General features: G+C 44.5%; 1 protein-coding gene across 3 annotated transcripts in view; it reads right to left on the minus strand.

The window, feature by feature from the left end:
• The window catches only part of MMS22L (MMS22 like, DNA repair protein), a 172,796-nt gene that overhangs the window by 37,050 nt on the left and 109,133 nt on the right, over positions 1 to 26,613 (minus strand). For all 3 annotated transcript variants that reach the window (XR_003855772.1, XM_029596676.1, XM_029596675.1), the window contains exons 18-19: positions 24,381 to 24,523; positions 4,716 to 4,875 (exon numbers count right to left, since the gene is read on the minus strand). Coding sequence is in view for 2 of the 3 variants with exons in the window: in XM_029596676.1 (XP_029452536.1) it covers positions 4,716 to 4,875; positions 24,381 to 24,523 (303 nt within the window). In the remaining variant the exon portion in view is untranslated. The remainder of the gene's footprint in view (positions 1 to 4,715; positions 4,876 to 24,380; positions 24,524 to 26,613) is intronic.

Raw genomic sequence — 26,613 nt, forward strand, 5'->3', positions numbered from 1 at the left:
GGATGTCTAGAGGAAGAAGGATCATCGGTTTCTGCAAATAAGGACTGAATGGCCTCATGCTGCTTCTTAACCTGGGCAATGGTTTCTCTAACCTTGTCCCCAAAGAGATCGCTGCCAAACACCAGCCAACTTTTCATGAACATCCTTGCACAAACTGGTGATCTGGCATGCTCTAATTGCTTCCACAGATCTTGCCACGGTATTGAACAATTTATATACTTAGAGGAGATGATGCTTGCACTCTTCTGCATCCAAAAGATCCTGCTGATAGCCTGCCTGTGAAGACACTCTACCAGAGGTTTCAATTTATCGATGCAGTCATGTAAGTAGTGTACCATGTATAGATGGTGGGCTGCAATGCAGGCATTAAGTATCAAGCTCTGGAAGACTTTCTTCCCAAAGTAGTCCAAAAACCTATGGTCCTTTCCCACCTTACCTAGAGTGGTATTGGAAAAATTCTGGTCTTTTTAGCCCATTTCAACAACTCCTCAGTAAGCACTGACTGGTGCAGTAGTTGAACCACCACAAACCCCAGAGAATGTTAGACTCTGTAGTTAAGGTTCAGTTTCCTGGCTACTGGACAGTAGACGGCAAGATTATCCTACATTCTTATTTGCAGTTACAGACGAATTAAATGGATTGGGATCACTGCAGGTTCAGAAGGTGTTTCCAGAATCAGCAGTATCCAGACAACCTCTGCACTGGGATCTTTATCCCTTTGGATGCGGACTCAGATCGCCTTACCTAATCTATCCAAGAATTTAGAGAGAAAAGGTTTTCTGGCAAAGATGAATGCTTCAGCAAGTCAGATAAGAGGTCTAAAGGGATCCCCGTAGACTCTTCCTCTGAACAGAGAGGTGGAGGGATACTAGTCCATGACCCAATGGTGATCGGAGTGGTCTGTCATCTCGGAGGGGAATACTCTAGATGGTGATGTCCCATGCTCTATCCTTGAACTGGCTTGATTCTTCTGCAGAAAGGGATGATACACCTGACTGATGAAGGCTAGTTCCCACCACTGGGACCTCTGATAGGAGCTCCTGAAGCGAGGAGGTGAGAGGGACTTCCCCTTATGGGAAAATAATCCAACATTCTGAAAAGGCAGCCAGCAAGGTAAACAAAAGCTTCACCAACTCAAGTCACTTGGTTTATGGACTATTGTGTCCTTTGACACAAAGTTAGGGAACAGTCATCTTTTCTGAAACCAGAACAGAATCATCATCCTGAGAAGCATGTTCTGGACTCCAGGAAGGGACTCCTTCCTGGGTTAACTGCATTGGTGGCCATATAGAGACCAGAAACTCAATGAAGAATATCAAATCCAGAGTCTCTAAATGATGCCTACAGTTAGATGGATGAGAAAAAGCTCAAAAAGGTCAGGAGGAGATAAGGGCACCAACATGGAGAAAGGCAATGGTAAGGTATTGTGTATGGTAAAGTCAAATTACAATTGCAATCAGACAAAAGACTTCTCCTGGTTTCCCCAACAGCTGTTCTTGCATCAATGGCGCATGGGACTGGCATGGACAGCAACAAGGGCTGGCAACATCAACGATACATGCATCGGTACAGACTGCATCAGCAGCTCTGATGAATGGTATTTTTTTTACTTCTGCGCCAACAATCCCAACAAAAAGGAGGAGCCAGTCTGGGTGTGCCAAGGAGTTTGGCTCCTGCATGCAATGTTTCTGTATCTGGATCTGGAAGCCCAGCGGCATCACTGGGGAAGATTTTCCCAAGGAGCTCCTGCTAGAATCAGTTTGGAGGGAGCCCAAGTCCTTCAGCACCTCAGACCCAACCATGATTCAGCTAATTAGCTGAATCATGGTTGGGACCAAGATATATATAACAGATATCACTGCAATTGATGACCGACATCTTCCAGCCACAAATAGTGCTTGAAGCTACTAGAGGTGGCCTTCCTGGAGCTGGACAGCATGAGTTTTATTTATTTTAAGAATAGCATTGAAAAGTGCTGAAGGACTGCCGATGCACAGAGGCAACATGAGAACAAGTTAGCTGAAGCAAAAACTTCAGAAAGTTGAAAAGGACAAATAAGTAAAGAGAGAGTGTACATGTCTGTGCAGAGGTTCAGACAACCCCCTCCCCCCCTCTCAAAAGATTGAGGAGCTCACGAGACAGTGTGTGCGAGGGAATTCCCATGCATACTCATTAGTAAAAGAGAGATGGATCTATTCTGAGCCATTGGATGACCTCACCCACGTCATGGCTAATTTAGCCCTGTTTGTCAACAGAGAACACAACAGATGACAGACGAAAGACAAGTGGCCCGTGCAGTCTGCCCAGTAATAGTGTCCCACACCGTGAGGATACATCCCAGATGCAAAACCATATAGCGTGACAGCTTATAGGACATCATTACTTATCTAACTCCATTTTTGGTGGCTTCCTCCTTGGTTCCCTACCATCCTAGGTAGAGCAGCAAGTAAATTCCCATACTTAATGCAACTCTTGACAGCACGTCCCCACAATGTCTGACCATACATTTTACCAGAGTACCTTACAACTCCTCCATTCTCCAATACTTATTATCCATGCTTGCATCAAAAATATCAGGCTTATTGGTTAAGGGTGGAACCACCGCACCAGCAAGTTACCCCCATGCACTCTTTTCTTCATTTCCATTCTCTAACCTTAAGGGATCGACAGTATTTATCCCGTGCCCCTTTGAATTCTTTCACTGTTTTGGTCTTCACCACCTCCTCCGGAAGGGCATTCCAGGCATCCACCACCATCTCCGTGAAGAAATATTTCCTGATGTTGGTTCTGAATCTTCCTCCCTGGAGTTTCAGTTTGTGACCCCTAAGTCTCCCAATTTTATTTTTTTTTGACAATTGTGCATCATTAAAACCTTTCAGATATGGTCTGAATCATATCTCCCCTTCACCTCCTTACTTCCAGGGTGTAGATATTCAGATCCTTCAGCCTCTCCTCATAAGTCTTCCAATGCTGACCCAACACCATTTTGGTCGCTCTTCTTTGCACTCACGCCATTCTGCTTTATCCTTTTTGAGATACGGTCATCAATATTGAACAAAGTATTCTAAGTAAGGCCTCACAAGGACATCACCACCTCCTTTTTTTTCTGGTTATTCCTCTCTCTCTGCAGTGCAGCATTCTAACTGGCCCTTCATTCTCAGTCAGTTTGGTGGATTTTGATATGCACAGCAAGCACACATTAAAAAACCCAGACTCCCATTAGCGTGTACTTGATGCATGTTATATCAGTGAGTAGGATGTTAATTGTGGGATTTTTTTTTTTAAAGCACCCAACTAAAAAAGTGTGCGTGTTGACTTTAGTGACGCGGCTGCACTGGTTACTCCCTGGGGGAATTCTGTGCACAAAAACTTAAAGTTCTGCAAACTTTATATTGGTCAAAATAACAATTTACATGAGAGTCTTTAAGTAATTACATTTTAAATTAATACAGAAAAAAATTATTACTTAAAGATGCAGAATTTTAAATATTTTGAGTAGAATTTCCCTAGAAATTCATTGTAAGTGTCCCTTCCACTCGCTCTCCCCTGGCCTCTTTGCCCTCTCAGGCCCCAACTCCTCCACCTGCCAGTATCTCTCCCTTCCACCTCTAGGCTCAACCCCTTCCACTCTATCACCAGTCCCAGAGTTTGACCCCGTTCTCAGTACTGCCCCTCACACAGGCTCCCTCTGTCCCTCCCTCTCTCTAATACACATACACACACCCTCATACAGGGCCCTCTCTCTTGCATACACACCCACACAAGCTCCCTTTCTCTCTCACTCATACATCCTCACATAGTCTACCTATGTCTCTCTCTCACGCAGCCCTTCACACAGGCTCTGTCTCACACATACACAATCCCTTCACACAGGCTCGCACCCTCACATACACACGATCCCTTTTTCATACACACGAGCTCCCAATCTCTCACATACATACACACGCCTTCACAATCTCCTCACATAGGCTCCCTCTCTCTGAAACCCACACTCAAGCATCCCCCCCTGCTCTCTTACCTCCCATGCTCTCTCACCCTCCCTTTTCTCACACACACACACACACATTCTCTCTCATCGGGGCCTTTATCTTCACTGCGAGCGGAGCACACTCCGTTCGCGGCACACAGGGGGCCTTCCATCTTCGCCGCAAGCGGAGCACACTCCATTCGCGGCACACAGGGGCCTTCCATCTTCGCCGTGAACGGCGTCCCCGGGCCTTCATCTTTGCTGCGAGTGGAGCGTGTCCCGCGGCACACGTGGGCCTTAGTCTTCGCGTGTTCCATTCGCGGCATGCCGGGGTCTCCTCTGCTATTTTCTGCGCCGAATTTGGCAATTCTGTGCAGGGGGGCAATTCTGCGCAAATTCTGCGCTCCGCAGTAGCGCAGAATTCCCCCAGGACTAGCTGGTATTACAATTTAAAAGGGCATCCTTTTCTCATGTTACACCTTACTGTTTCCCCTTACTGGTATATGTAAGAAAACCTGATAATCCAGAATAATAATTTTTGTATTTTTAGCCTGCCTTTCCAAATGATGGTCTAGGCAATTTACAGCATAATTAAAATTCAGATATAAAAAGTCGATGTGCCAAAGAGCTTACAGTCTAAGTGGAATATGATATCTAAAGAAGAACCCAAAGATCAGAAAATTAAATATATTCTGTACAGACAACCTAAATAATGCAACTAGGATCCTGGGGAAAACATTATACTTACCCATTACAGAGTATATGAGCTGCAGGCCTTCTGCAGGGCCTCTCTTGATAAAATAAGGCTTTATATATTTAATCACATCACCAAGATACTCCAGGGATTTGGATACCATGGCAGACTTCTCTGGTAGCATGCACAAGTCACTGTAAGCTCTACCAGCAGCCTATTGGGGGGAGATAATATTTTAAAAGACATGGTGCACAGCAGAAAGATCTATATTCGTCTTTTTTTGGTCCAAGATGCAATCATGAAGCTCAATTATACAGTTTATTAATTGTTACAGATTTACAACAGGATATTAGTGAACAAATTAAACTTTTTTTTTAGCCTTCCCTCTGTGCTATGGTGCCATGAGCCTCATTCACAACTGCCCTGGTTTTCACCATTTATTTTATAATCCTGTGCCTCATCGAAGCATTACAGTGGTGATCCCTGGGCAGGAGGCCACAGACTGAAGCTCCCTCCAGAACCTAGTAAAGATGCATGCCAAGGCCAGCCAAACATCACCGCTGCGCTGTGACAGACTCCTTGCCCCAAGAGGCTGGTGGCTTTATAGTATGGAGGAATTTTAAATTTAAAATTGGTGGAAGACCATTCTTTGAGAATTTGAAATTCAGAGCCAGGTGCAATACAGGCTCTCTCTCATTTTGTTTTTAATGGGAAAAATACTTAGTTCATAAGCCCCTTAAACTGAAATGTGATTTTTGATTACTAGGTCAAAATAGATTCATATGAAAATATTATCCTCTATAATCCCCTATATTTGAGTGTTAAAAATCAATTTGTTTATCAAACTTTAAACACATATTTGACATTTAGATATACTGTAGCTGTCACAATATACAATGATCAATTTTATCCAAAACTTTACATTCAATCCCCCCCCCCATATTCCCTTCCCTCTTAGCGAGTTGAGCATCAATAATCAAGTAAGGAGAAATTACTACTTAACTGATAATTTCCATCCCTCTAGTAAGGGCAGGTCAAACCCCACAAGTGGGTTAAGCACCTCTGCCAGCAGATGGAGACTGAGCAAGAGCTGATGTCATAGCTATAATAGACCTGCCCCAACATCGCCCACCAGTATTCTCTGGAAAAGCCATACTGTGGACAAAATCGATTATACATGAACATCATTATTAATGAGTTATGTTTCTCAACCAACAGAAATACTGAGCTCATCCAAAAGAAGGAACACATCTAGCAAACTAAGGGCTAGAGAAGCCACTTACCAGTTTTCAATGGTAAGCAGGAATCAAACTCTGCATAGCTCGCCCGAAGAAAGGCTAACCACAAATTTAAACATCGGCAGCCAAGGGCAGGTTGGGGATTCACCCACTCTTACTAGAGGAAAGGAAATCATCAAGTAGGTAGTAATTTCTCCTTCCTCAGCAGTTGGGCAGGTCAAATCCCATGAACGGGATGTACCAAAGCTAATCGACAAGGGCAGCAGTCTGCCAGCGGCCAGTCAATATCGTCCATGCAAACATGGCATCCTCCCTAGCCCAAATATCCAAGCGCTAATACTTGGAGAAGATGTGCAAAGATGACCATGTCACTGCTCGGCAAATTTCAGCAGGCAGCAAATGAAGCTCTGCCCACGATACTTAAGCCCTCATGGGATGCGGTCTGTTTCGGTAAGGCCACCTCAGCAGCCACATAACCGCCGTAATGGCTTCCTTAACCCAGCGGGCAATTGTAGCCCGCATCGCTGGTGCTCTGTGCTTACCTCCACCATGTAGCACAAATAGGCGATCAGACTTCCAAACATCTTTAGTCATCTCCAATTACCTCAATAAAAGACGCTTAACATCCAAGGAACGCAAAAGACTGCCAGCTTCATCTCTGTCCCTGTCCAAGGCGGGCAGGGAAATGGACTGATTCAAATGAAACTCCAAAATCCCTTTGGGCAAAAATAGAGGACACCATCCGAAGTTGAACTGCACTAGAGTCATATGGAGAAAAGGCTCATCGCAGGAAAGAACCTGCAGCTCAGAGACCAGACGTGCCAAACAGATTGCTACCAGAAAAACTGTCTTCAAGGTAAGCAGCTGCAAGGAACGAGTAAGCAGCGATCGAAAAGTCGGACCTACCAAAAACTCAAGGAGCAAGTTAAGGTCCCACAGAGGCACCAGAAGCTGCAATGGGGCGAAGATGCTTAACTCCCTGCAAGAAACGGGACATGTCCAGATGGGAAGACAAAGGTTCTCCATTAACTCTTCCCCACAACAAGCCAGGGCTGCAACTTGAACTGTCAAGGTGTTAAGGGCCAAACCCTTAATTCAAGCCATCCTGTAAAAATTAAAAAATCAAAGGAATATCCCCCTGGTGTGAAAGGGTACCTCGCACTGAACACCAGGCCTCAAACACCCTCCAAACTCTAACATAGGCTAGAGAACTAGAAAATTTCTGGGCTTGAAGAGTGGAACTGAGCCCTTTCCATGGCCAAACTGTAAGACAGAATCGACCCATATCCTTGTGCACAATGGGCCCCTGACATAACAGATCTATCTGAGACAGTAAGCTGAGGGAACTGCCCACCAGAATGGCATACTAAGGCCTTCGAACCCAGTCCAGAGCCATTAAATTGACTGTGTTGCTTTGACTTGCAATCTTCTGGACCAACCTGCCTATCAGAGACCAAGGCAGAAACACATACAGAAGGGCACCTCGTGGCCACTCCTGAACTAGAGTGTCTATGCCCATTGCTTTTGGGTCCCGCCTGCAACTGAAGATGTGTGTAACCTTTGCATTGTTGAAGGTCGCCATCAGGTCTAGATCTGGTAGGCCCCAGCAGTTCACCAGGAGATGAAAGGCCTTGTCCACCAGTTCCCATTCTCCTGAGTCCAAGTTTCTTCTGCTGAATGGCCCTGATGTGGCATGCAGCAGAGATAGAGGGCTAATGCTTCACTGCCAAGCCTCCCTCGGCCAGAAACCGCTTATTAAAATTTAGGTTCATGCCACTCAACGCTATCGGACTGAAGGTATTATTGAGGGAGGGATTGCATGGTTGCACCTCAGGAGGCAATCGTTGCTACATAGACATCTTGTCTGATATCTTATTTCTTCTTTTTTTTTTTTTTTTTTTTTTATTCACAGGCAATCCACCGAAGGGAAATGCATGTCTACCATCTGCTGGAGAAGGAGAATACTGGCGGGCTGATGTTGGGGTGGGACTATATAGCCGTGATGTCAGCTTTTGCTCCATCTTCATCTGCTGGCAGAGGTGCATAACCCACTCATGGGGACTGACCTGCCCAAATGCTGAGAAAAGTATGTTATAACGATTAAATAATTTCATAAGTGGAACTGGAAAACAGGCTAAATGGCTTTTTTTTTGCCAATTATACTTTTTTTCTGATAGATATGAAAGATCTCATACAATCAACTGCAATGATTACCAGAAATTCTTTATTTTTAGACATAAAGAGGACAATTTTCAAAAGCCACATTTCTGAATATAGACCACAGTTTACCCACGTAAAAGGGATGGCTAGCAATTACCCTCCTATAACCTGGCTTAAGTATGCCTGGAAATCCAAAGCATGCATGCTTTTAGCCAAGTTAAGAAATGTTCACAAGAGCCTGTTATGGGGGGATTAGGAAACAGCACAAATACAGAAAAATTGGTTCTTACCTGCTAATTTTCGTTCCTAATGTACCACGGATCAGTCCAGAAGAGTGGTTTATGCATCTCTACCAGCAAATGAAGGAAGAGAACAAAACTTTGAGGCATTGCTAAATAAAAGAGTGCCACCTGTAGTTCCCTCAGTATTGACCTGTACCCAAGCCAAGATGTCTGGTTTTATTACTGATGTGACGGTATAAAAAACCAAATAAACCATAAACAACCCCCAATAAACCTTGGGCGAACAGAGGCTTAAAGTTGGAGCCCCCTGCAAACTAGGCCTCCTTTACTTAAAAAAAAACCATACCAACTATGTACAGTTTTCATCACTCTGATCAAATCAAATGTCAGCTCAATCAGCTTAACCATCTCCAGAAGCGAGGCAGTCTTTCGTCAGAAGGGGGCGGGTCTCTGGACTGATCCATGGTACTTCAGGAATGAAAATTAGCAGGTAAGAAGCAATTTTCCTTTCCTGTTCGTACCCCATATTCAGTCCAGATGAGTGGGATGGACCCAAACCCCTCTATTCTGGGTGGGAACCTGAAAGACCTGCGCGCAATACACTCTCCCCAAACATTGCCTCCTTTGGAGTATGCACATCTAAGTGATAATGATTGGTAAAAGTGTGAAGAAAAGACCACGTCACTGCATGGCAGATCTCCTGTGGAGAAAGTAATTGACCGCCCATGAGGTCACCTGCGCCCTAGTTGAACGTGCTCGCAAACCCTCTGGCACTGGCCGGCCCTTGCAGATGTAAGCCAAAGCTAAGAACATAAGAAATTGCCATACTGGGTCAGAACAAGGGTCAATCAAGCCCAGCATCCTGTTTCTAACAGTGGCCAGTCCAGGCTACAAGGACCTGGCAAGTGCCCAAAAACTAAGTATATCCCACGTTACTGATGTTAGTAATAGTAGTAGCAGCTATTTTTTTAAGTCAACTTGATTAATAGCAAGTAATGGACTTCTCCTCCAAGAACTTATCCAAACCTTTTTTAAACCCAGCCTCACTAACTGCACTAACCACATCCCCTGGCAACAAATTCCAGAGTTTGTGCATTGAGTGAAAAAGAATTTTCTTCGATTAGTTTTAAATGTGCTACATGCTAACTTCATGAAGTGCCCGCTAGTTCTTCTATTATCCGAAAGAGTAAATAACCGATTCACATTTACCCGTTCTACTTTCACGATTTTAAAGACCTCCATCATACACCCTTCCCACCCCCAGCCGTCTTCTCCAATCTGAACAGCCCTAACCTCTTCAGTCTTTCCTCACAGGGGAGCTGTTCCATTCCTTTTATCATTTTGGTCGCCCTTCTCAGTATCTTCTCTAATGCAAGATATAAGTGATCAGTATTGTAATGTATATTTTCCAAAAATATGACCATCTGTTGAGAATCTCTCACATACGATGGTAATAGGCTCACAAACTGAGCCAAAAAATAATCCACAAACTTGGACAATGGTTCTAACCTCTACTTGAAACAATCGGATGTCCAGGAGGATTAGTGATGTCTTTGTGAATCTTAGGCAATATATAAAAAATGGGAACCAGAACATTTCTAATGAGAAAAGAAACTTCTTTCTATGTTAAAAACCACTACAACTCCCTTTGAGTACCAATTGTTCGATTTCTTCAAATAATGTTTGTCAGATCTTTCTCAAGAGCTCGATAGAACTTATTTATTTAACACTTTTCTATACCGACCTTCATGGTGGTGACCATATCAGATCGGTTTACATCGAATTGGGGAACTGAACCAAGAACAGTAACCAAACAATAGGTTGAACATGAAAGACAAAGTTACATTTAACAGGGAAATTAAACTTGGAAGCATAGACTGCTGGAAGGAAGGAAAGGCTTGAGACAGAAGAACAATTATTAGTATAAACAAAGCTGAGTCAGGGGGCACTTATTCTGGACTTAGGGGTAGTATGGAGAACCATTGCTCCTGAAGGAAGTTCTGTCGACTATTGTGTGTCATGGGTATCTGAGAAGGCTTGGCGGAAAAGCCAGGTCTTAAGTTTTTTCTTAAATGTTAGTAGGCAGGGTTCCATTCTGAGGTCAGCTGGGATGTTGTTCCAGATAGTTGGGCCTGCTGTTGAAAAGGAACGGTCTTTAGTTGAGGTGAGACGTGTGGCTTTTGTAGGTGGGGTCTGTAGGGTTCCTTTATATATTTCTCTAGTCGGTCTGTTGGTGAGGTGGAGATTGAGGGGGAATTCGAGGTCCAGATGCAAGTGATTGTAGATGGCTTTGTGGATTAAAGTGAGTGATTTGTGGAGGATTCTGTACTTCACTGGGAGCCAGTGTAGGTTACGTAGGATGGGAGATATGTGTTCTCCCCGGTTGGTGTTAGTCAAGATTCTTGCCGCAGCGTTCTGTATCAACTGTAGTGGCTTGGTGGTAGAGCTGGGGAGTCCCAGGAGGAGTGCGCTGCAGTAGTCGATTTTGGCAAATATCAAGGCTTGCAGAACTGTTCTGAAATCGTGGAAAAAAAGTAGGGGTTTGAGTCTTTTTAGGACTTGAAGCCTGTTGAAACAATCTTTGGTTGTGGTGTTGATCATTTTCTTGAGGTTTAAGCGGTTGTCAAGTAGCACCCCGAGATCTCGTACGTGGGTATGCATGAGCTGGGTGTTAAGGTTGGTCTGTGGGAGTGGGTTGTCTTGGTTAGAGGAGATGAGGAGGAGTTCGGTCTTAGATGCGTTAAGGACCAAATTAAGGCTGTTAAGAAGGCTGGTGATCCGATTTAGGCAGTTGTTCCAGTGCGAGAGTGATTTTGCGATGGATTCTGTTATCGGAATCAAAATCTGCACGTCATCTGCATAAAGATAATGAATAAGGTTAAGGTCTGTTAGAAGCTGACAGAGTGGGAGGAGGTATATATTGAAGAGAGTGGGTGATAACGATGATCCTTGGGGTACTCCGAGTGAGGACCTTGTCGAAGGAGATTCTTTATTATTTATTTTAACTTTGAAACTTCTATTATTTTTATTTTTTTTTTTATTTATTTAAGTTTTTCTATACCGGCATTCGCGATAAAAATCGCATCATGTCGGTTTACAATTAACAAGTAGATAGGGAACAAAAGGCAATAAATAACATTGATCTAAGTAATAATAATAATAAAATAATAGTAATAGTAGTAAAAAACGTTAAACAAGAGAAGGCTAAGGAATGCAGTTACAATAAAACAAGGGAGTAATATAACTTGGATCAGAGAAAAGAAGCAGGGGTTTAAATATATATAACATATATGCCAGTCAATGTGCTTATAGCGTTGAAGAATTGCCCTTATGAGGTAGGGATATTAATTACTATGATTAAGGCAAAGTCTGAGCGAATAGGTAATAATGGAATAGGTTTAGTTTAGTTCAGGAAAGGCTTTCGTGAATAGCCACGTTTTAAGTCTTTTCCTAAATGTAGGAAGGCAGGGTTCCTGTCGCAAATCTGGTGGGATGGAGTTCCACAATGTTGGTCCTGCAGTGGAGAAAGCCCTGTCTCTGGCGGTTATGTGCCTCATAGATTTGGAGGGTGGTACTTGTAGGGTTTCTCTATAGGATTCTCTGATTGGTCTTTTGGATGTGAATTTTTTGAGAGGAATTTGAAGGGTGAGCTGAGAGTGTTGATGTATAGCTTTGTAAATAATGGTTATGGACTTATATATGATTCTGTAATGAATTGGCAGCCAGTGCAGATCTTTGAGGATTGGTGATATGTGGTCTCTTCTCCGTGTGTTAGTTAATATTCTAGCAGCCGTGTTTTGGACCATCTGAAGGGGTTTGGTGTGAGATGATGGAAGACCTAATAGCAAAGAGTTGCAGTAATCTAGTTTCGAAAAAATTATTGATTGTAGAATAGTTCTGTAGTCATGAAAATGGAAGAGTGGTCTTATTCTTTTTAAGACTTGGATTTTATAGAAGCAGTCCTTAGTAGTTTGATTTATGAATGCTTTTAGGTTTAACCTGTTATCCATGATAGCTCCCAAGTTTCTTACTTGTGGAGTTTGTAAATTGGGTGGAGGGTTTGTGTCGATGTTACTGTTTTCAGATGAAATTAGGAGGAGTTCGCTTTTTGAAGAGTTTAGTATTAGATTAAGGTTTGAGAGGAGTCCATCAATTTTTTGAAGACAGGTTTCCCAGAATTCTAGAGTTTTGGTGTACGATTCCTTGACGGGGATGACTATCTGGACGTCATCTGCATACAGAAAGTGTTTAAGGTTTAAGTTGGTTAGCAGTTGGCAAAGAGGGAGCAGGTAGATATTGAAGAGCGTTGGTGAAAGGGAGGAGCCCTGTGGAACTCCCGTAGATGAAGAGTAGTGTTGAGATTCTTTGTTGTGAATTTTGACTTTGTATTTTCTGTTCCCTAAGAACGATTTGAACCATGATAGTGCTGTTCCTGTTATTCCGATGTTTGCTAATTGGATTAGTAGGGTGGAGTGGTTAACCGTGTCAAAGGCGGCTGAGAGGTCCAGGAGGATCAGTAGATAAGTGTGACCTTTGTCCAGGCCCATGATGAGGTAGTCGGTCAGTGAAATTAGTAGTGATTCGGTGCTTAAAGCTTTTCTGAAGCCATATTGAGATGGGAACAGAATTTTATGTTCTTCGAGGTATTCGGAGAGTCTGGAGTTAACTAATTTTTCCATTACCTTAGCTATGAAAGGGAGATTGGATATAGGACGGAAATTGGTAGGATCATTAGGATTTAAGTTGGGTTTTTTTAAGAGCGGTTTGATGGATGCAATTTTCAGGTTGTCCGGGTAGATTCCTTGTGCTAGAGAACAGTTAATAATGTCTGTCAGAGCATTGGAGATTGTGTCTGGTATTAGCAGGAGAAGTTTGGATGGGATGTGGTCTAAAGGGTGAGATGAAGGTTTCATTTTCTTCAGTGTAGACAGTATTTCAGAATTAGTGATGGGTTCGAAGGATTGTAGAGTAACGTCTTTGTTGTGGTGGAAGTATGTGTTGGGTGGTGTTGAAGTGTTGGTTCTCAGCTGTGTTATTAGGTTGGAGATCTTGTTGCTAAAGAAGAGGGCCAACTCCTCTGCTTTTTCTTGTGCTAGGTTGGCAGGGATGTCAGGAGTCATGGTTTGCGTTAAATTAGATACATAGGCAAAGAGGGCTTTGGAATCAAAGATAATATGGTGGATCTTCTGTGCAAAGAAGTCCCTTTTTGTTTTTAATGTAGCGCTTTTGTATTGGTGGAGTGCGAGTTTGTAAGCAGAGAGGGATGTCTGTGTTGGTGTTTTTCGCCATTTGCTTTCCTTCTGTCGGAGGTAGTGTTTCAGTTTTTGAAGTTCTTCTTTAAACCAAGGTTGTCTTTTGGAGGAGTTGTGTACGAGTTTTTTTGTTGCCAGAGGACAGAGATTGTTGGCTGCAGTTTCTGTTATCATGGACCAAGAGTGGAGGGCTGAGTTGGGTGATGAGATGTCTATGAGAGGGAGTTCTGGGCCAAGATGATTGTGTAATTCCTCGGATGTGCAAGATTTCCTGTAAATGAATTCAGGTTGTGGGACAGGTTTTTTGCTTATTTGTTCTAGCAAGAAGGCGGAAGATATTAAAGTATGGTCAGACCAGGGAACAGGTTGGCATTTGGGTGGAGTTGAGTGAGAGATGCTAGAGTTTACGAATATAAGGTCCAGGGTGTGACCTGCTCTGTGGGTGGGTTTATTTATGATCTGCTTGAACCCTATGGCCGACATGGCGGTTAGGAAGGATTCGCAATTGGTTGAGAGGATGGGGTCGTCGACGTGTAAGTTGAAATCTCCCAATATTATAGCGGGATGCTCCAGATTTAGGTAAGTTGTTGTTAATTCTAGGATGGGTGAAGCATCGGATTCCAGAAGGCCTGGAGGAGCATAGATTAGAAGGATTTGTAGACTGTCAGATTTGAATAGACCTGTTTCTATTTTTGATGGGGAGTTGATTGGGAATTGAGTGATTTTTAGCTCTTTTTTGGCTGCTAGGAGGATACCTCCACCCCTTTTTTTCTTTCTGGGGATAGAGAAGATATCATAGATTTGAGTTGGAAGTTGGTTTAGTAGTGCGGTATCCATTTAAGCCATGTTTCAGTTATGGCGCAGAGGTCAGGATTTTTGTCCAAGAGAATGTCGTTGAGAATTAGTGTTTTCTTGGAGAGTGATTGTGCGTTGAATAGTATCAAAGAAAAGAGAGCTAGGCCTAAAGTTTGGGTAAACGGGGAAATCATGATGGGGATAAGGGATTTGTAGGTGGGAGGTCGTGAGATCAAAGAGTGTTTTGCTGTGAGAAAGGTTCTGTGCTGGAGTATTGGAATTGGGAGGCCCATGTACATTGTGGTCTGCTGGATGAAGAATGGAGGAGTGGCTGCTGGATGAAGATTGGATGAGAGGCTGCTGGATGAGGATTGGAAGAGTGGCTGCTGGATGAAGATTGGATGAGAGGCTGCTGGATGAGGATTGGATGAGTGGCTGCTGGATGACGATTGGATGAGAGGCTGCTGGATGAGGATTGGAAGAGTGGCTGCTGGATGAAGATTGGATGAGAGGCTGCTGGATGAGGATTGGATGAGAGGCTGCTGGATGACGATTGGATGAGAGGCTGCTGGATGACGATTGGATGAGAGGCTGCTGGATGAGGATTGGAAGAGTGGCTGCTGGATGAAGATTGGATGAGAGGCTGCTGGATGAGGATTGGAAGAGTGGCTGCTGGATGAAGATTGGATGAGTGGCTGCTGGATGAAGATTGGATGAGTGGCTGCTGGATGAGGATTGGATGAGTGGCTGCTGGATGAGGATTGGATGAGTGGCTGCTGGATGACGATTGGATGAGTGGCTGCTGGATGAGGATTGGAAGAGTGGAATTGCTGTGAGAAGGAGGTGAGTGTTTGCTGGAAGACGATTTAGATGCATGTATATGATTAATGTTTGGGGTGGCTGTACTGTGTGTGCCAATTTGAGGTTGAACGTTGAAACTCGCTGGTGGGAGCTAGAGGACGGGCTGGAGTACTTTTGCTTAGCGCTGTGGAGGTCTACTCCGCTCTTAGGGGCCGCACGAAGGGGCGCACAAAGGGGCAGGCCCCTTTGTTGCGCTCCTTCGTGCGCGCGACGCCCGGCGCGCGACGCCTAGCTGCCGTTCGTCGATTTAAGCCAGAGGGGCTGTCCCCCGATTGGCTGTGCGGCTGAGCTGGCGATAGGTTCCGGCGACGGAGGAGGCGGAGAGGAGGCGCGGTTTTTATCGGGACAGCCTCGTGGTCGGCGCTGGGTCTGCCGTGGGTAAGCTGAGAATTTTTAAAGGCCTTACCCCGGCAGGTCTCGGCGCCGAATGCGCAGGCCCTCAGCGATCCCCGGAGCTCCTTCTGCCACGAAAAGGATTTTTTCAGCCTGCCGCTCGATTTAAGCCAAAGGGGCTGTCCCCCGATTGGCTGTGCGGCTGAGCTGGCGATTGGTTCCGGCGACGGAGGAGGCGGAGAGGAGGCGCGGTTTTATCGGGACAGCCTCGTGGTCGGCGCTGGGTCTGCCGTGGGTAAGCTGAGAATTTTTAAAGGCCTTACCCCGGCAGGTCTCGGCGCCGAATGCGCAGGCCCTCAGCGATCCCCGGAGCTCCTTCTGCCACGAAAAGGATTTTTTCAGCCTGCCGCTCGTCGATTTAAGCCAAAGGGGCTGTCCCCCGATTGGCTGTGCGGCTGAGCTGGCGATTGGTTCCGGCGACGGAGGAGGCGGAGAGGAGGCGCGGTTTTTATCGGGACAGCCTCGTGGTCGGCGCTGGGTCTGCCGTGGGTAAGCTGAGAATTTTTAAAGGCCTTACCCCGGCAGGTCTCGGCGCCGAATGCGCAGGCCCTCAGCAATCCCCGGAGCTCCTTCTGCCACGAAAAGGATTTTATTTATTTATTTATTTATTTATTTATTTTATTTATTTATTTAAAGTCTTTTTTATACTGAAGTATAGCAAAAAATGCCTTCACTCCGGTTTACAGAATAACAACTTGATACATACAACGAGTTTGATACATATAACTAACAATATGAAAGAGAATCCAAATAAAACAAGCAATGAACAATATAAATGGGTAACATGTAAACAAGATGTTACGGGGACTATTAAGTAATTATTTTAGGTTGAACAAGTCTAACTATGTATAAATATTGCTAAGGAAATATTGCTAAGGAAATATTACTAAGGAAAGACTTGAACCAACTGAGGGCTGAACCTGATATACCTATTTCTGCTAGGAGAGTCAGAAGGATGGTGTGGTTGACGGTGTCGAAGGCTGCCGAGATGTCCAAAAGAACTAGAAGGAAGGAATGGCCCTTGTCTAATCCCAGAATGATATGGTCTGTTAAGGAAATGAGGAGTGTTTCTGTATTGCGAGATTTGCGGAATCCGTATTGGGAAGGGAATAGAATGTTGTGATCCTCTAGATATTCTGACAGCTGAGTGTTAACCAGTTTCTCTAAGTTTGGCTAAGAACGGTAGATTTGAGATGGGGCGGAAGTTAGCAGGTTCTTTGGGGTCTAAGTTGTGCTTCTTGAGGAGGGGTTTAAGAGAAGCGGATTTTAAGCTATCTGGGTATCTCCCTTGTGCCAATGAGCAGTTTATAATATTAGCTAGAGGTCCTGCGATCATGTTTGGAATCAGTAGCAGGAGTTTGGATGGTATATTGTCCGCTGGATGGCTAGATGGTTTCTGTCTCTTGAGGAGGGATTCAATCTCCCCGGGAGATGTCAGTTCGAAGTTGTCGAGCTTGATTCCGGTGTGGGTGTGAGTGGTGGAGAATGTAGAGCATGTGGTGGTGTTGGTTGGTAGGAGAGCCAGGGTATTTGTAATCTTCTGTTGAAAGAAAGAAGCAAGCTCATTGGCCTTGGATTGTGCTTGTTCATCAGGTATCGTTGGTGGGGATGACTTTGTGATTTGTGACACATAAGAGAAAAGTGCCTTAGCGTCATATTGGAGGTTGTGGATTTTACTTGCATAGTATTCTCTTTTTGACTTTAGGATTGAGGTCCTATAATGGTGTAGGGTTCCTTTGTAAGATGAGAGTGTAACAGAGTTGGGGGCTTTGCGCCATCTATTTTCTTTGTGGCGAAGGACTTGTTTCATCCGTATTAGCTCCGTGGAGAACCATGGTTGATTTCCTTTCTTTTCAAGGTTTATTGTTTTGGAAACTGCAGGGCATAGCTTGTTAGCAACTGCTTCCGTGATGTTGTGCCATGAAAGAACTGCAGAATCGGTGTTGGATAAGTCCAGGTTTGAGAGTTCTTTCGTAAGATGGTCGCTGAGAGTCTCGGATGCACATGATTTCCTGTAGTGAATGGTGGACGGGAGCTGCGGGCTGTAAGTCTGTTGTTTAGCGGCGATCTTGGTGGTTATCAGAAAGTGATCTGACCAGGGGACTGGGGTGCAGGTGGGTGTCGATGAGCAACTGAATTTTGAGTTGATGAAGATGAGGTCTAGCGTGTGTCCTCCTTTGTGAGTCGGGTTGTTGACGATCTGCGTGAATCCCATTGCACTGAGGGAGTTGAGGAGGGTTTCACAGGTGGGGGAGAGGGGTGAGGCGTCGGTGTGTAAGTTAAAGTCTCCCATGATCATGGTAGGGAGGTCAAAGTCGATGTGCTTCACTATGGATTCGATGAGGGGAGAGGGGTCCGCTTCAAGTAATCCCGGAGGAGAATAGACTAGTAGTAGTTGCAGATGTTGTGATTTGACTAAGCCCAGTTCCAGTTTGGACTCGGACTTGATTGTATGTGGAGTAAGTTTGAGTTCTTTTTTGGTTGCTAGTAGTAAGCCTCCCCCTCGTTTTTTGTGTCTGTGGGTTGATAGTATTTCATACTTGTGTATAGGTAATTGGTTGATTAGCGCGATGTCGGAGTTTTTTTAGCCATGTTTCTGTGATGGCGCAGATATCGGGGTCTGAGTCCAGTAGATAATCGTTGAGGATGTGCGTCTTTTTAGTCAGTGATTGTGCATTAAATAGAGTTACCGAGAGTAGTGTGAGTCCTAAGAACTGGGTAAGAGGGGTGATCATGATTGGTATGAGGGATCTGCGACTTCTTGATGGTAGTTCTGGCGTAGGATAGATGCTGGTTTGGCGACGGAGATGTCTGATTGGTATTTGGTGAGTTAGTCTTTCTTCCTGCAGATGTGATGGCAGGATTTGTTGCCGGAGCAGGATTTGAGGTGATGGGGGATTAAGGTTCCGACGAGACGATGGCGTTGGCATAATGGGTCCTGTTAAAATCGTGTTACTGCTCTGGTGTGGCTGGATGAGTGCTGGAGAGCTTGGAGTCGCGCTGGGGTGGCTGGATGAATGCTGGAGAGCTTGGAGTACTCTGTCTCATCTCTTCCTTTTTCATTAAATATAAAGCCCCGACCCCCCTCAAGACTCTCCCGTGGGATGGGAGAGTCTTGAGGGGGGTCGGGGCTTTGCAATCTTGCAGTTGTCGCTGTATTTCATTGGTGTATTGTATTCAATCTAATAATACAATCTTACCCCCTTTATCAGCTGGCTTAATGATCAAATCTTGATTTTGATGTAATTCTTTTATTGTTTGTGTCTCCTTTCTAGTTAAGTTAGAAAAACTCCATTTGTCAGTAAATAGTTGATGTATTTGTCGTAAAACCACTTGATGAAAAGTAGTAATAATAGGATCTGCAGGACCTGGTGGACACCAAGATAAAGTAATCTTGAATAAATAAGCGTCCCCTACACTAGGCCGATCAACAAAAAAATGTTTGATATATAATTTCCGAACAAATTTGAACAGGGCCACTGCTAGTTGAAATAAGTCAGCTTTCGGCATTGGTATAAACGATAACCCTTTGTTGAGAACCTGCTCCTGTATGGGATTCAAGGATACTTCAACAAATTTAGGATCAAAGATTCCGATTGGTCTGAGACCTTGTTTGATGTGAGGGTGGTTGCGTTTCTTCTTGCCATGGGCTGCCAACAGTTCTCGTAAAAAATGGATGACTGCTGCCATGGGTACGTATCCCTAAAAAACAATTATCTTGCAGAGTATCCTTTCTTGATTTTGTAATAGATTGTTTCACATGGATCTCATCTCCAGAAGTATCATCACTGTTTGAATCAAAGGTGACTTCGTATTGGACTTTACTTTGCCTTCATGGATCCAGGGGTATATGTAACCACGAGTATAATCACGTTCATCATGATTGAATTTGTCTAGTTTAATCTTTTTAATGTCTGATCTTAACTTGGCTATCGATTCATTCAAAGAATTCAGCTGGTCAGTGAAACTGTTAATATCTATTGATGCCGATAGTTCCCCTTTTATCAATGAAATTTCTCGCTGTAATTCACTGTCTTTCTTCTGTGCTGTTTTGATGATTAATATCATTAGATCCAAACTGCATTTGTTTAGAATCGCATTCCAGTCTGTCACAAATTCAGTATCTTCTCTATACAAATGTGGTACCTTCATTATCCTCAGACCTCTGGGGATGTGTTGATGGCAACAATATTCAAGAAGCATGTCAGCATGTAACTTCGTCCGTACAGACCGAAGCAATTTCTGCAATGTGATCACTATTAAAATGTCCAGTTGTATCACCAAAAATCAATGGTCTAGTCAACAATGTTTGTAAGCCTGCTTCAGAAAAACTCAGCGTTTTTAATGTCTCTGTTCCGGACATAGCTCAAAAAAATTTAGCAGCACAAGCAAAAAAAGAGCCAATAAGATCCCCATAAAAAATGGAAAATCCCACAAAAAAAGGCAATCCACGTATCTAAAATAAATCACTTTGCCACTCCAAATAGTTTACTTTCAATAACCTTTTTAATGTCTAATTTGAATTATTGATTTTAATTTTTGTTTTTTCATTATTTGACCGCATCAGCAAGCCTGACAACGTGCCTTGTGAACTTAAAAGGCCATCCGGACTGTTCAATTATTTGTGGTTTTTACTCCAGTCTTATAAGTACACTATTTTTCAATTTTTATATTGTTACAATAGCAATCCTTTTCAAACTTTCAGATGTATCCCTTGTATAAATGGCTTGACAACAGCCGATGTTTCACACGCCCTGCTTCTTCAGGAGCTATATACTCATATCAACAAACTTGCTCCAAAAGCCTACATTCAACAATTTTTTTTCATTTCTTGCTGCTTGTAACCATTTTCTTTTAAGTTTCTACAAAATAATTCACCAAAAAAACCTTATCAAGAACTACTTTAAATCGTAATAAAAATACTTATCTTTTTGTTGTCAACTAAATACCCTTTTCCAGGATGCCGTGACTAACATCTTCACCTCCGGGACAGAGACCACCCAACTGTTGGTTCACAATTTAAATAAACACCAAGTAATCATGTCACCAATCAAAATCGCCGTCGTGATGACGTGTGTATCTTCTTGCTCACTATGTCAACTTCTTTCTAAATAGTGATCACTAATTTACGTAGACATTCTGTAACCATTTAAAGCACAATGTCCAAAATGTGCCAGGCTGATACCTGCTGGCTCTGCTGCACCTCTGTCGCAATGGTTGTCAGAACTTCAGCTCTCTGGCACAGAAGAAGGACCATGGCCTGAGCAGGGTCTACTAGGACTCCTATGAAGTCCAATTGAGTTAATGGACTGAGATGGGACTTTGGGTAGTTGAGAACGAACCCTAGTGACACCAACACCCGAATGGTCAAGCGCATAGACCAGGTGGCTCTTGCCTGAGACATGCTCTTGACCAGCCTATAGTCCAGATATGGGAAAACATGCATTCACATTTTGCAGAGGTGCGCTGCCACCATGGCCAGGCTTTTCGTGAAAACCCATGAGGTGACATGAGCCCGAATGGAAACATCTGGTACTGGAAGTGATTTTTCCTACCACAAATTAGAGATACTTCCTGTGACCGAGAAAGATCTCGATATGGATATATGCGTCCTTTAGATAGAGGGAGCATAGCCAGTCCCCTTTTTGCAAAAGGGGATCAAGGTGCCCAGGGAAATCATTCTGAACTTTTTTTTTTTTGGAAAAACCTGTTCAAGGCCCTCAGGTCTAGGATGGGATGGAGTCCTCCTGTTTTCTTTGGAATCAGGAAGTACCTGGAATAGAATCCCCGCCCTCTTTACCCTGGTGGTACAAGCTAGACTTCTCTGGTCATTAAGAAGGAGAGCTCTGCTTGCAGCAATTCCTGATGCGGTACCGGACCGGCCCTCAATATGGGAATGGAGGGAAATTTGGCGGGACACCCAATAGATTTGGTGCCCCTGGCAGGCGATGGACACCACCCAGTGGTCCAAGGTTACAGTGAGCCACTGGTTCGCAAAGAACCACAGCCTGTTCCTAACCAGAGAGTCCACTGTCCCAGGTACGGGCAACTGACTTATACCCCCCCTATGGCCCAGTCAAAACTCCAATGGAGTTGATCAAGGTCCTGGCTGGGGCTTGGGAGCTCTCTACTTCCTGGGGCGGCCACAGGAGCTCCGATGGTATTGACGGGATCGAGGAGGCAAAGGATAGTACTTCCTTTGGCGAAAGATAGACTTCCTTGGCCCCAGCCTCGAAGACCTCCTGGATGAGGACGGGTCTGAAACGTTGTTGGATGGTTTCATGACAGTCCCAGAGTTGGGCCACAGCATCCTTCACCCTACCTCCGAAGAGATTCTCTCCAGTGCACGGCATGTCAGAGTTGTTCCCGTACCTCTGGTCAGAGATCAGAGGCCTGCAGCGATGCCAGGTTGCGGGCACCAATTCCTACTGCAGAAACACTCAATGCCATTTCGAAAATATCGTAGGTCGCACGGATCTCGTGTTTTTCTGCACTCCAACCTTTGAGCACCAGCGACATGAGGGCGTGAGTATTGCCTCATGTACAGCTGGTAGACAACGATGTGAGCAATAAGCATGGCACCCTGGAACACCTTTCACCCAAGAGCATCCAACACTCTGTGGTTCTTCCCCAGCGGCGCTGAGGAGTGGGTCCAAGAGCGCTTGGCCGTCTTTATCACCACCGACTGGTGGGGCAGCTGATGCTTATCGAATCCGGAAGCTTTCTGGATGAGATAAACCCCATCCGCCTTCTTATTCATGGGAGGCACTGTGAGGGGATGTTCCCAAATCCTCAGCAACTTCTTAAGGATCTTGTGCACAGAGTCCACTACAATCTCTTTTTATGAAGCTCCACGAACTGAAAAACCTAAAGCATTTTGTGCCTGGGGTCTCTGTCAAAAGCTGGAATGGGATGGCCTGTGCCTATACTCTTACAAAACATGCAAAGATTAAGTCCTCAAGTGGAGACCTCCTTTGCTCCTCTGGAGGAGAAGGGTCTGATGGGAGACCATACGAACCCTCAGAGGATGACTCGATCTGATCATTCCCCCAGGGGTCATAGGGACCCTCATACTCACTGTATACCACAGGGAATGGGGACCTAGATGCTCGGCCAACGTCCAGAAGTGCAGGCACCATTGAAATTGGATAGGGGACTACAGGCCTCAGTGTCTCTGCCTGTCTTGGTGGAGCTTCCTTTCTCTCAGAACTGGTAACAACCACCGTATTAGTAGGGGGAGACCTCAGTGCCCTGCCAGGCACCATGAACTGATGCCAGCTGGGTCTGTAAGGCACTGATGAGCACACACTGTGAATCTCCACAAGTGTTATGAGGAAGGGTGGCACCAGCTCTGATGCCATGGGACCGAAGCCCTGCAGCGCCTACTCCACTGCTTACTGGACCAGATGCTCCAGTTCCTCCTCAAACGTTGCCGATGTCACCCAACGAAAAGAGGGAGGGGTGGCCAGATCTTCCTCAGACCCATAAGGGGGATCGGCGACTGGCACCAGGACTGTTGAAGACCATGCGGTCCCTGAGCATCAATGGAGGATGAGTGCTCTTCGACACTGGATCGATTTGGGGGCATCGTGTCAAAAGCCGGTGCATCCCATACCTGGCACCATGCATAGACTAGGACCAGAGCAGATGCTACTTAGTCTTCCTACACTGCTTAAGCTTGGTCTTTCCCCGGTGCCAAGGTTGAGGACGATCTCGCCGGTGTCCTTGGCCCAGCGAGATAGCAACGGTCCATCTCCAGCATCCCTACCCACCGGTCCTGCTGATGTTAATGGTGTGGTGTCCACTGGTGCAGCTTTGAGGTCCTCCAATGCCAATACCGCTGGCTTGGACTTATTTGACCTGAAGAGGTGATGCATCTTGTTACGTCAAAGCTGACGTCCCTTTGGGGTCATCTGGGCGCACAAGCGGCAAACTCAGATGCCATACAATGTCCCTAGGCAGAGGATGCAAACATCATGAGGATCAGTGATTGACATGGTCCTCGGGCACTCGGGACATCAACGGAAATCAGACGCGGCTATGACAGGGCAAAACAAAACGAGGAAAAGATGTAATGATGGTGGCAGGCCACGATGGACGACTGGCACAGAGGTACTGCCACCATGGTGGGAACCGATCATTTATTTATTTACTTCTTTTTACTATACTGATGTTCAGGACAAATAGTCATATCACACCGGTTTACATCGAACACAGGGAAATAGCGAGAAAGTTACATAAAACAGGGAGATGAATACATGATAATTTAGTATGCAGATAATTTCAAGAAAGCATAGAAATTAAAATTGATCATGAAATTAAACTTACCTAATTGCCAAAATCCCTGACTGGGGGCACTAGGGGAAGGCACTGAGAGGGACCCGATGACTAATTGAAGGAAAAAGATAGCAAAAAACTGCAAAAATCGAAGTTTTCCACAAGGCAAAAAACCAATTTTTTTTTTTTTTTTAGCTCAAACTGCTAGGCTCACCGCTCTGTGAAAAAAAAGACCGAAGAGGGATCCTGCGTGAACGCTTAGGGCACGTTCTGTGTACCTAGTCAAAGTTTCTAGAAAATTTGACACAAGTTTTCCACATCGGGCTCCATCTGAATCACCCATGTATGAGGACTGCCCTCCTGCTTGTCCTCGGGAAAAATATTGATACTAGTTGTGCATTTTTCTCTTTGTTACTATCAGTTTGAAGTAAAATCTTTAATTGCCAGAAGGTGTGTGCACTGTAAGTATGCTTTATGTGACACGGCCACACTAACATGTACCTTGATGAACTGGACAAGAGCACTTTTTGGATCTTGCTTATAGGACGATGGTTCAATCTGAGCCTTTGAGAGGATGGTCTCTACTTCTGAGAGTCTGAATATCAACCTCGTCAGTTCCCCTAGCTGTTTCATACATGCTCTGCCTGTTTGATAAAGTACAAGAAGAGAAACTAAGACCAAAATTCATACATTGAGTTAACAATGAGAAACACCTTAAAATGCTATTCTGTGTTAAACCATCATAAAATCTGTATTAAAAATGTACAGGAAAATAAATGAAGATGAACTTCATTTATGATGTTTTTTGAGAGAGACTCCAAGGATATCAAAATAAGAAACAGCAGTTTTCTTCCACTTTTCAGCCTTCAGATTTAAAACATCACTCTTCTCAACACAAAGTTCGCCCTCAAAACTATTTCTAAAACTTCCTCTACATTTACCTCTGTTGTTGAGGAAGACAGGACCATAGGAACCTAGGGTTTTTTTGTAGCCCAGTTTCCTCTTGCTCTTTTGGACTTCCAGCTGAAGCAAAATGAGATCTGGCACCATGAGCCTTCATTTGCATATATTTAGGGATTCCCTGCCCCCCCCCCCACAGCCAGGCTTCACAGGTGAGAGGTCCTTCCGGAATCCTGGGGTTGTGGGTGCTAGATTCAGCCACTGGGCGTCGTGATGACTGGGACTCTCCCCTCCATAACCACCACCAGGAGCTGTAAACGTCTGCAGTATCCCCAAAGGACCCAGGGAGCAGACGCCCTATGCCAGGAATCAAACCCACATCCGTCTGCACAGCAGCACATAGCACTGCCATAGACCAGCTCCATTAATGTCGTTCTAATAATAGCCTTTGTAATGTTTCTTACTGCATGCCTTGCATTCTCAACATCAAAGATTCTCACTAAATCCAAGACAAGCTGTAATGAGGGAGAAAATGCACCTAAAGAATCACTGCAGCTTTTTTTTTGTGTGGATGCAAACTGTGCAGGAGACTTAGATTTAATTCTCTGGGCCCAGCTTCTCAGGCTTGGCAACAATGAGGGATGCTATGCAACAGCATCTTTAGCCCCTGGGAATTCGAATCATCGCTCAACAGCAACACCTACTGGCCACACTCAAGATATACACACAATGGGTTCCAGAAGGCCCTAGGACTGTTGCTGTAATGGCTGGGCTAGAAGGAAAGGAGAGGGATAAACCCCAGATTAGTTTTGATGCTACAGCCTCAGTAAAGGCAGGTTTCAATAGAACTGGAAGCCTAAAGGAGGAGGAGAAAACTCCTTTTGCTTAAATTTTACTCAGTGCAAAAATAAAATTAAGAAATAATTTAACTCATTACTTTTATCCTAAAGGATAAAAGATGACTAATACTATTTCTAGTTTTAAATGCGCTCCAATTTTTTACCTCTAAGGGTTATTTAAGTTTCTTGCAAGCTCTCTTTCTTTATTGCCCCTGCTTTTATGATTTTGCCTGCTTCCTTGGGATATGCCATATGACCGATTCTCAAACTGAGACCGGAATATATAAAGGGGAGGGGAGGCGAGGCACACAAGAGAATTATCACAGAATGCCCCCACTGCATAGGAGGCATGCGAGTAACAGCATGGTGGCACTGCCAGCTGCTGAGGAATGGAATAGACAGGAGGAGGGTGCTCAGACTGAGTTAAATCCAGGAGAACCACCAACAGAAACTGACTTGTGCCATGTGACACAGATTACCAAATATACTGCTGAAGCTCAGGTGCTCTTCTGTGAAAGTCACCTGAAAACTGCTCAGGCTTACTAGAAAAGAACCACGGCTGCAATAGACCATAAGCAAGCGCGTGGTACGACAGATTTTAGAAAACGCTCCCTGCCGTGTCAGCTGCAGAATGCAATAACCTGTCTTATGGCAGACCCGTGACTAGCTCAAAAAAGGAAATGCAGAGGGTCCTAGTGAGTGATTTGAAAGAGGAATCTTTTAAAGACGTTTCCCTAGGGCTTAGGAGATGATTATGTACCTTCCTGGTCTGCTGTTGGATTTAGGTACCTTCCTCCAATGGGAGACTGTCATGCACGGAGAACTGCTATAGGAGTCCCATGGAACGTCACCTGCTCGTAGACCTGTGATGATAATCCTACAGCAAACTGTCCTATGATCTTATATGCACAATTCTGAGAAAAATCTCCAATGTTTTGTGGGATGGAGCCTACTAAAAATCACCCCAAATTCTACAGAGCTATTTCCACTCCAAA

The sequence above is a fragment of the Rhinatrema bivittatum genome, chromosome 3 (assembly GCF_901001135.1).
Source record: "Rhinatrema bivittatum chromosome 3, aRhiBiv1.1, whole genome shotgun sequence".
NCBI classification, from domain to species: domain Eukaryota; kingdom Metazoa; phylum Chordata; class Amphibia; order Gymnophiona; family Rhinatrematidae; genus Rhinatrema; species Rhinatrema bivittatum.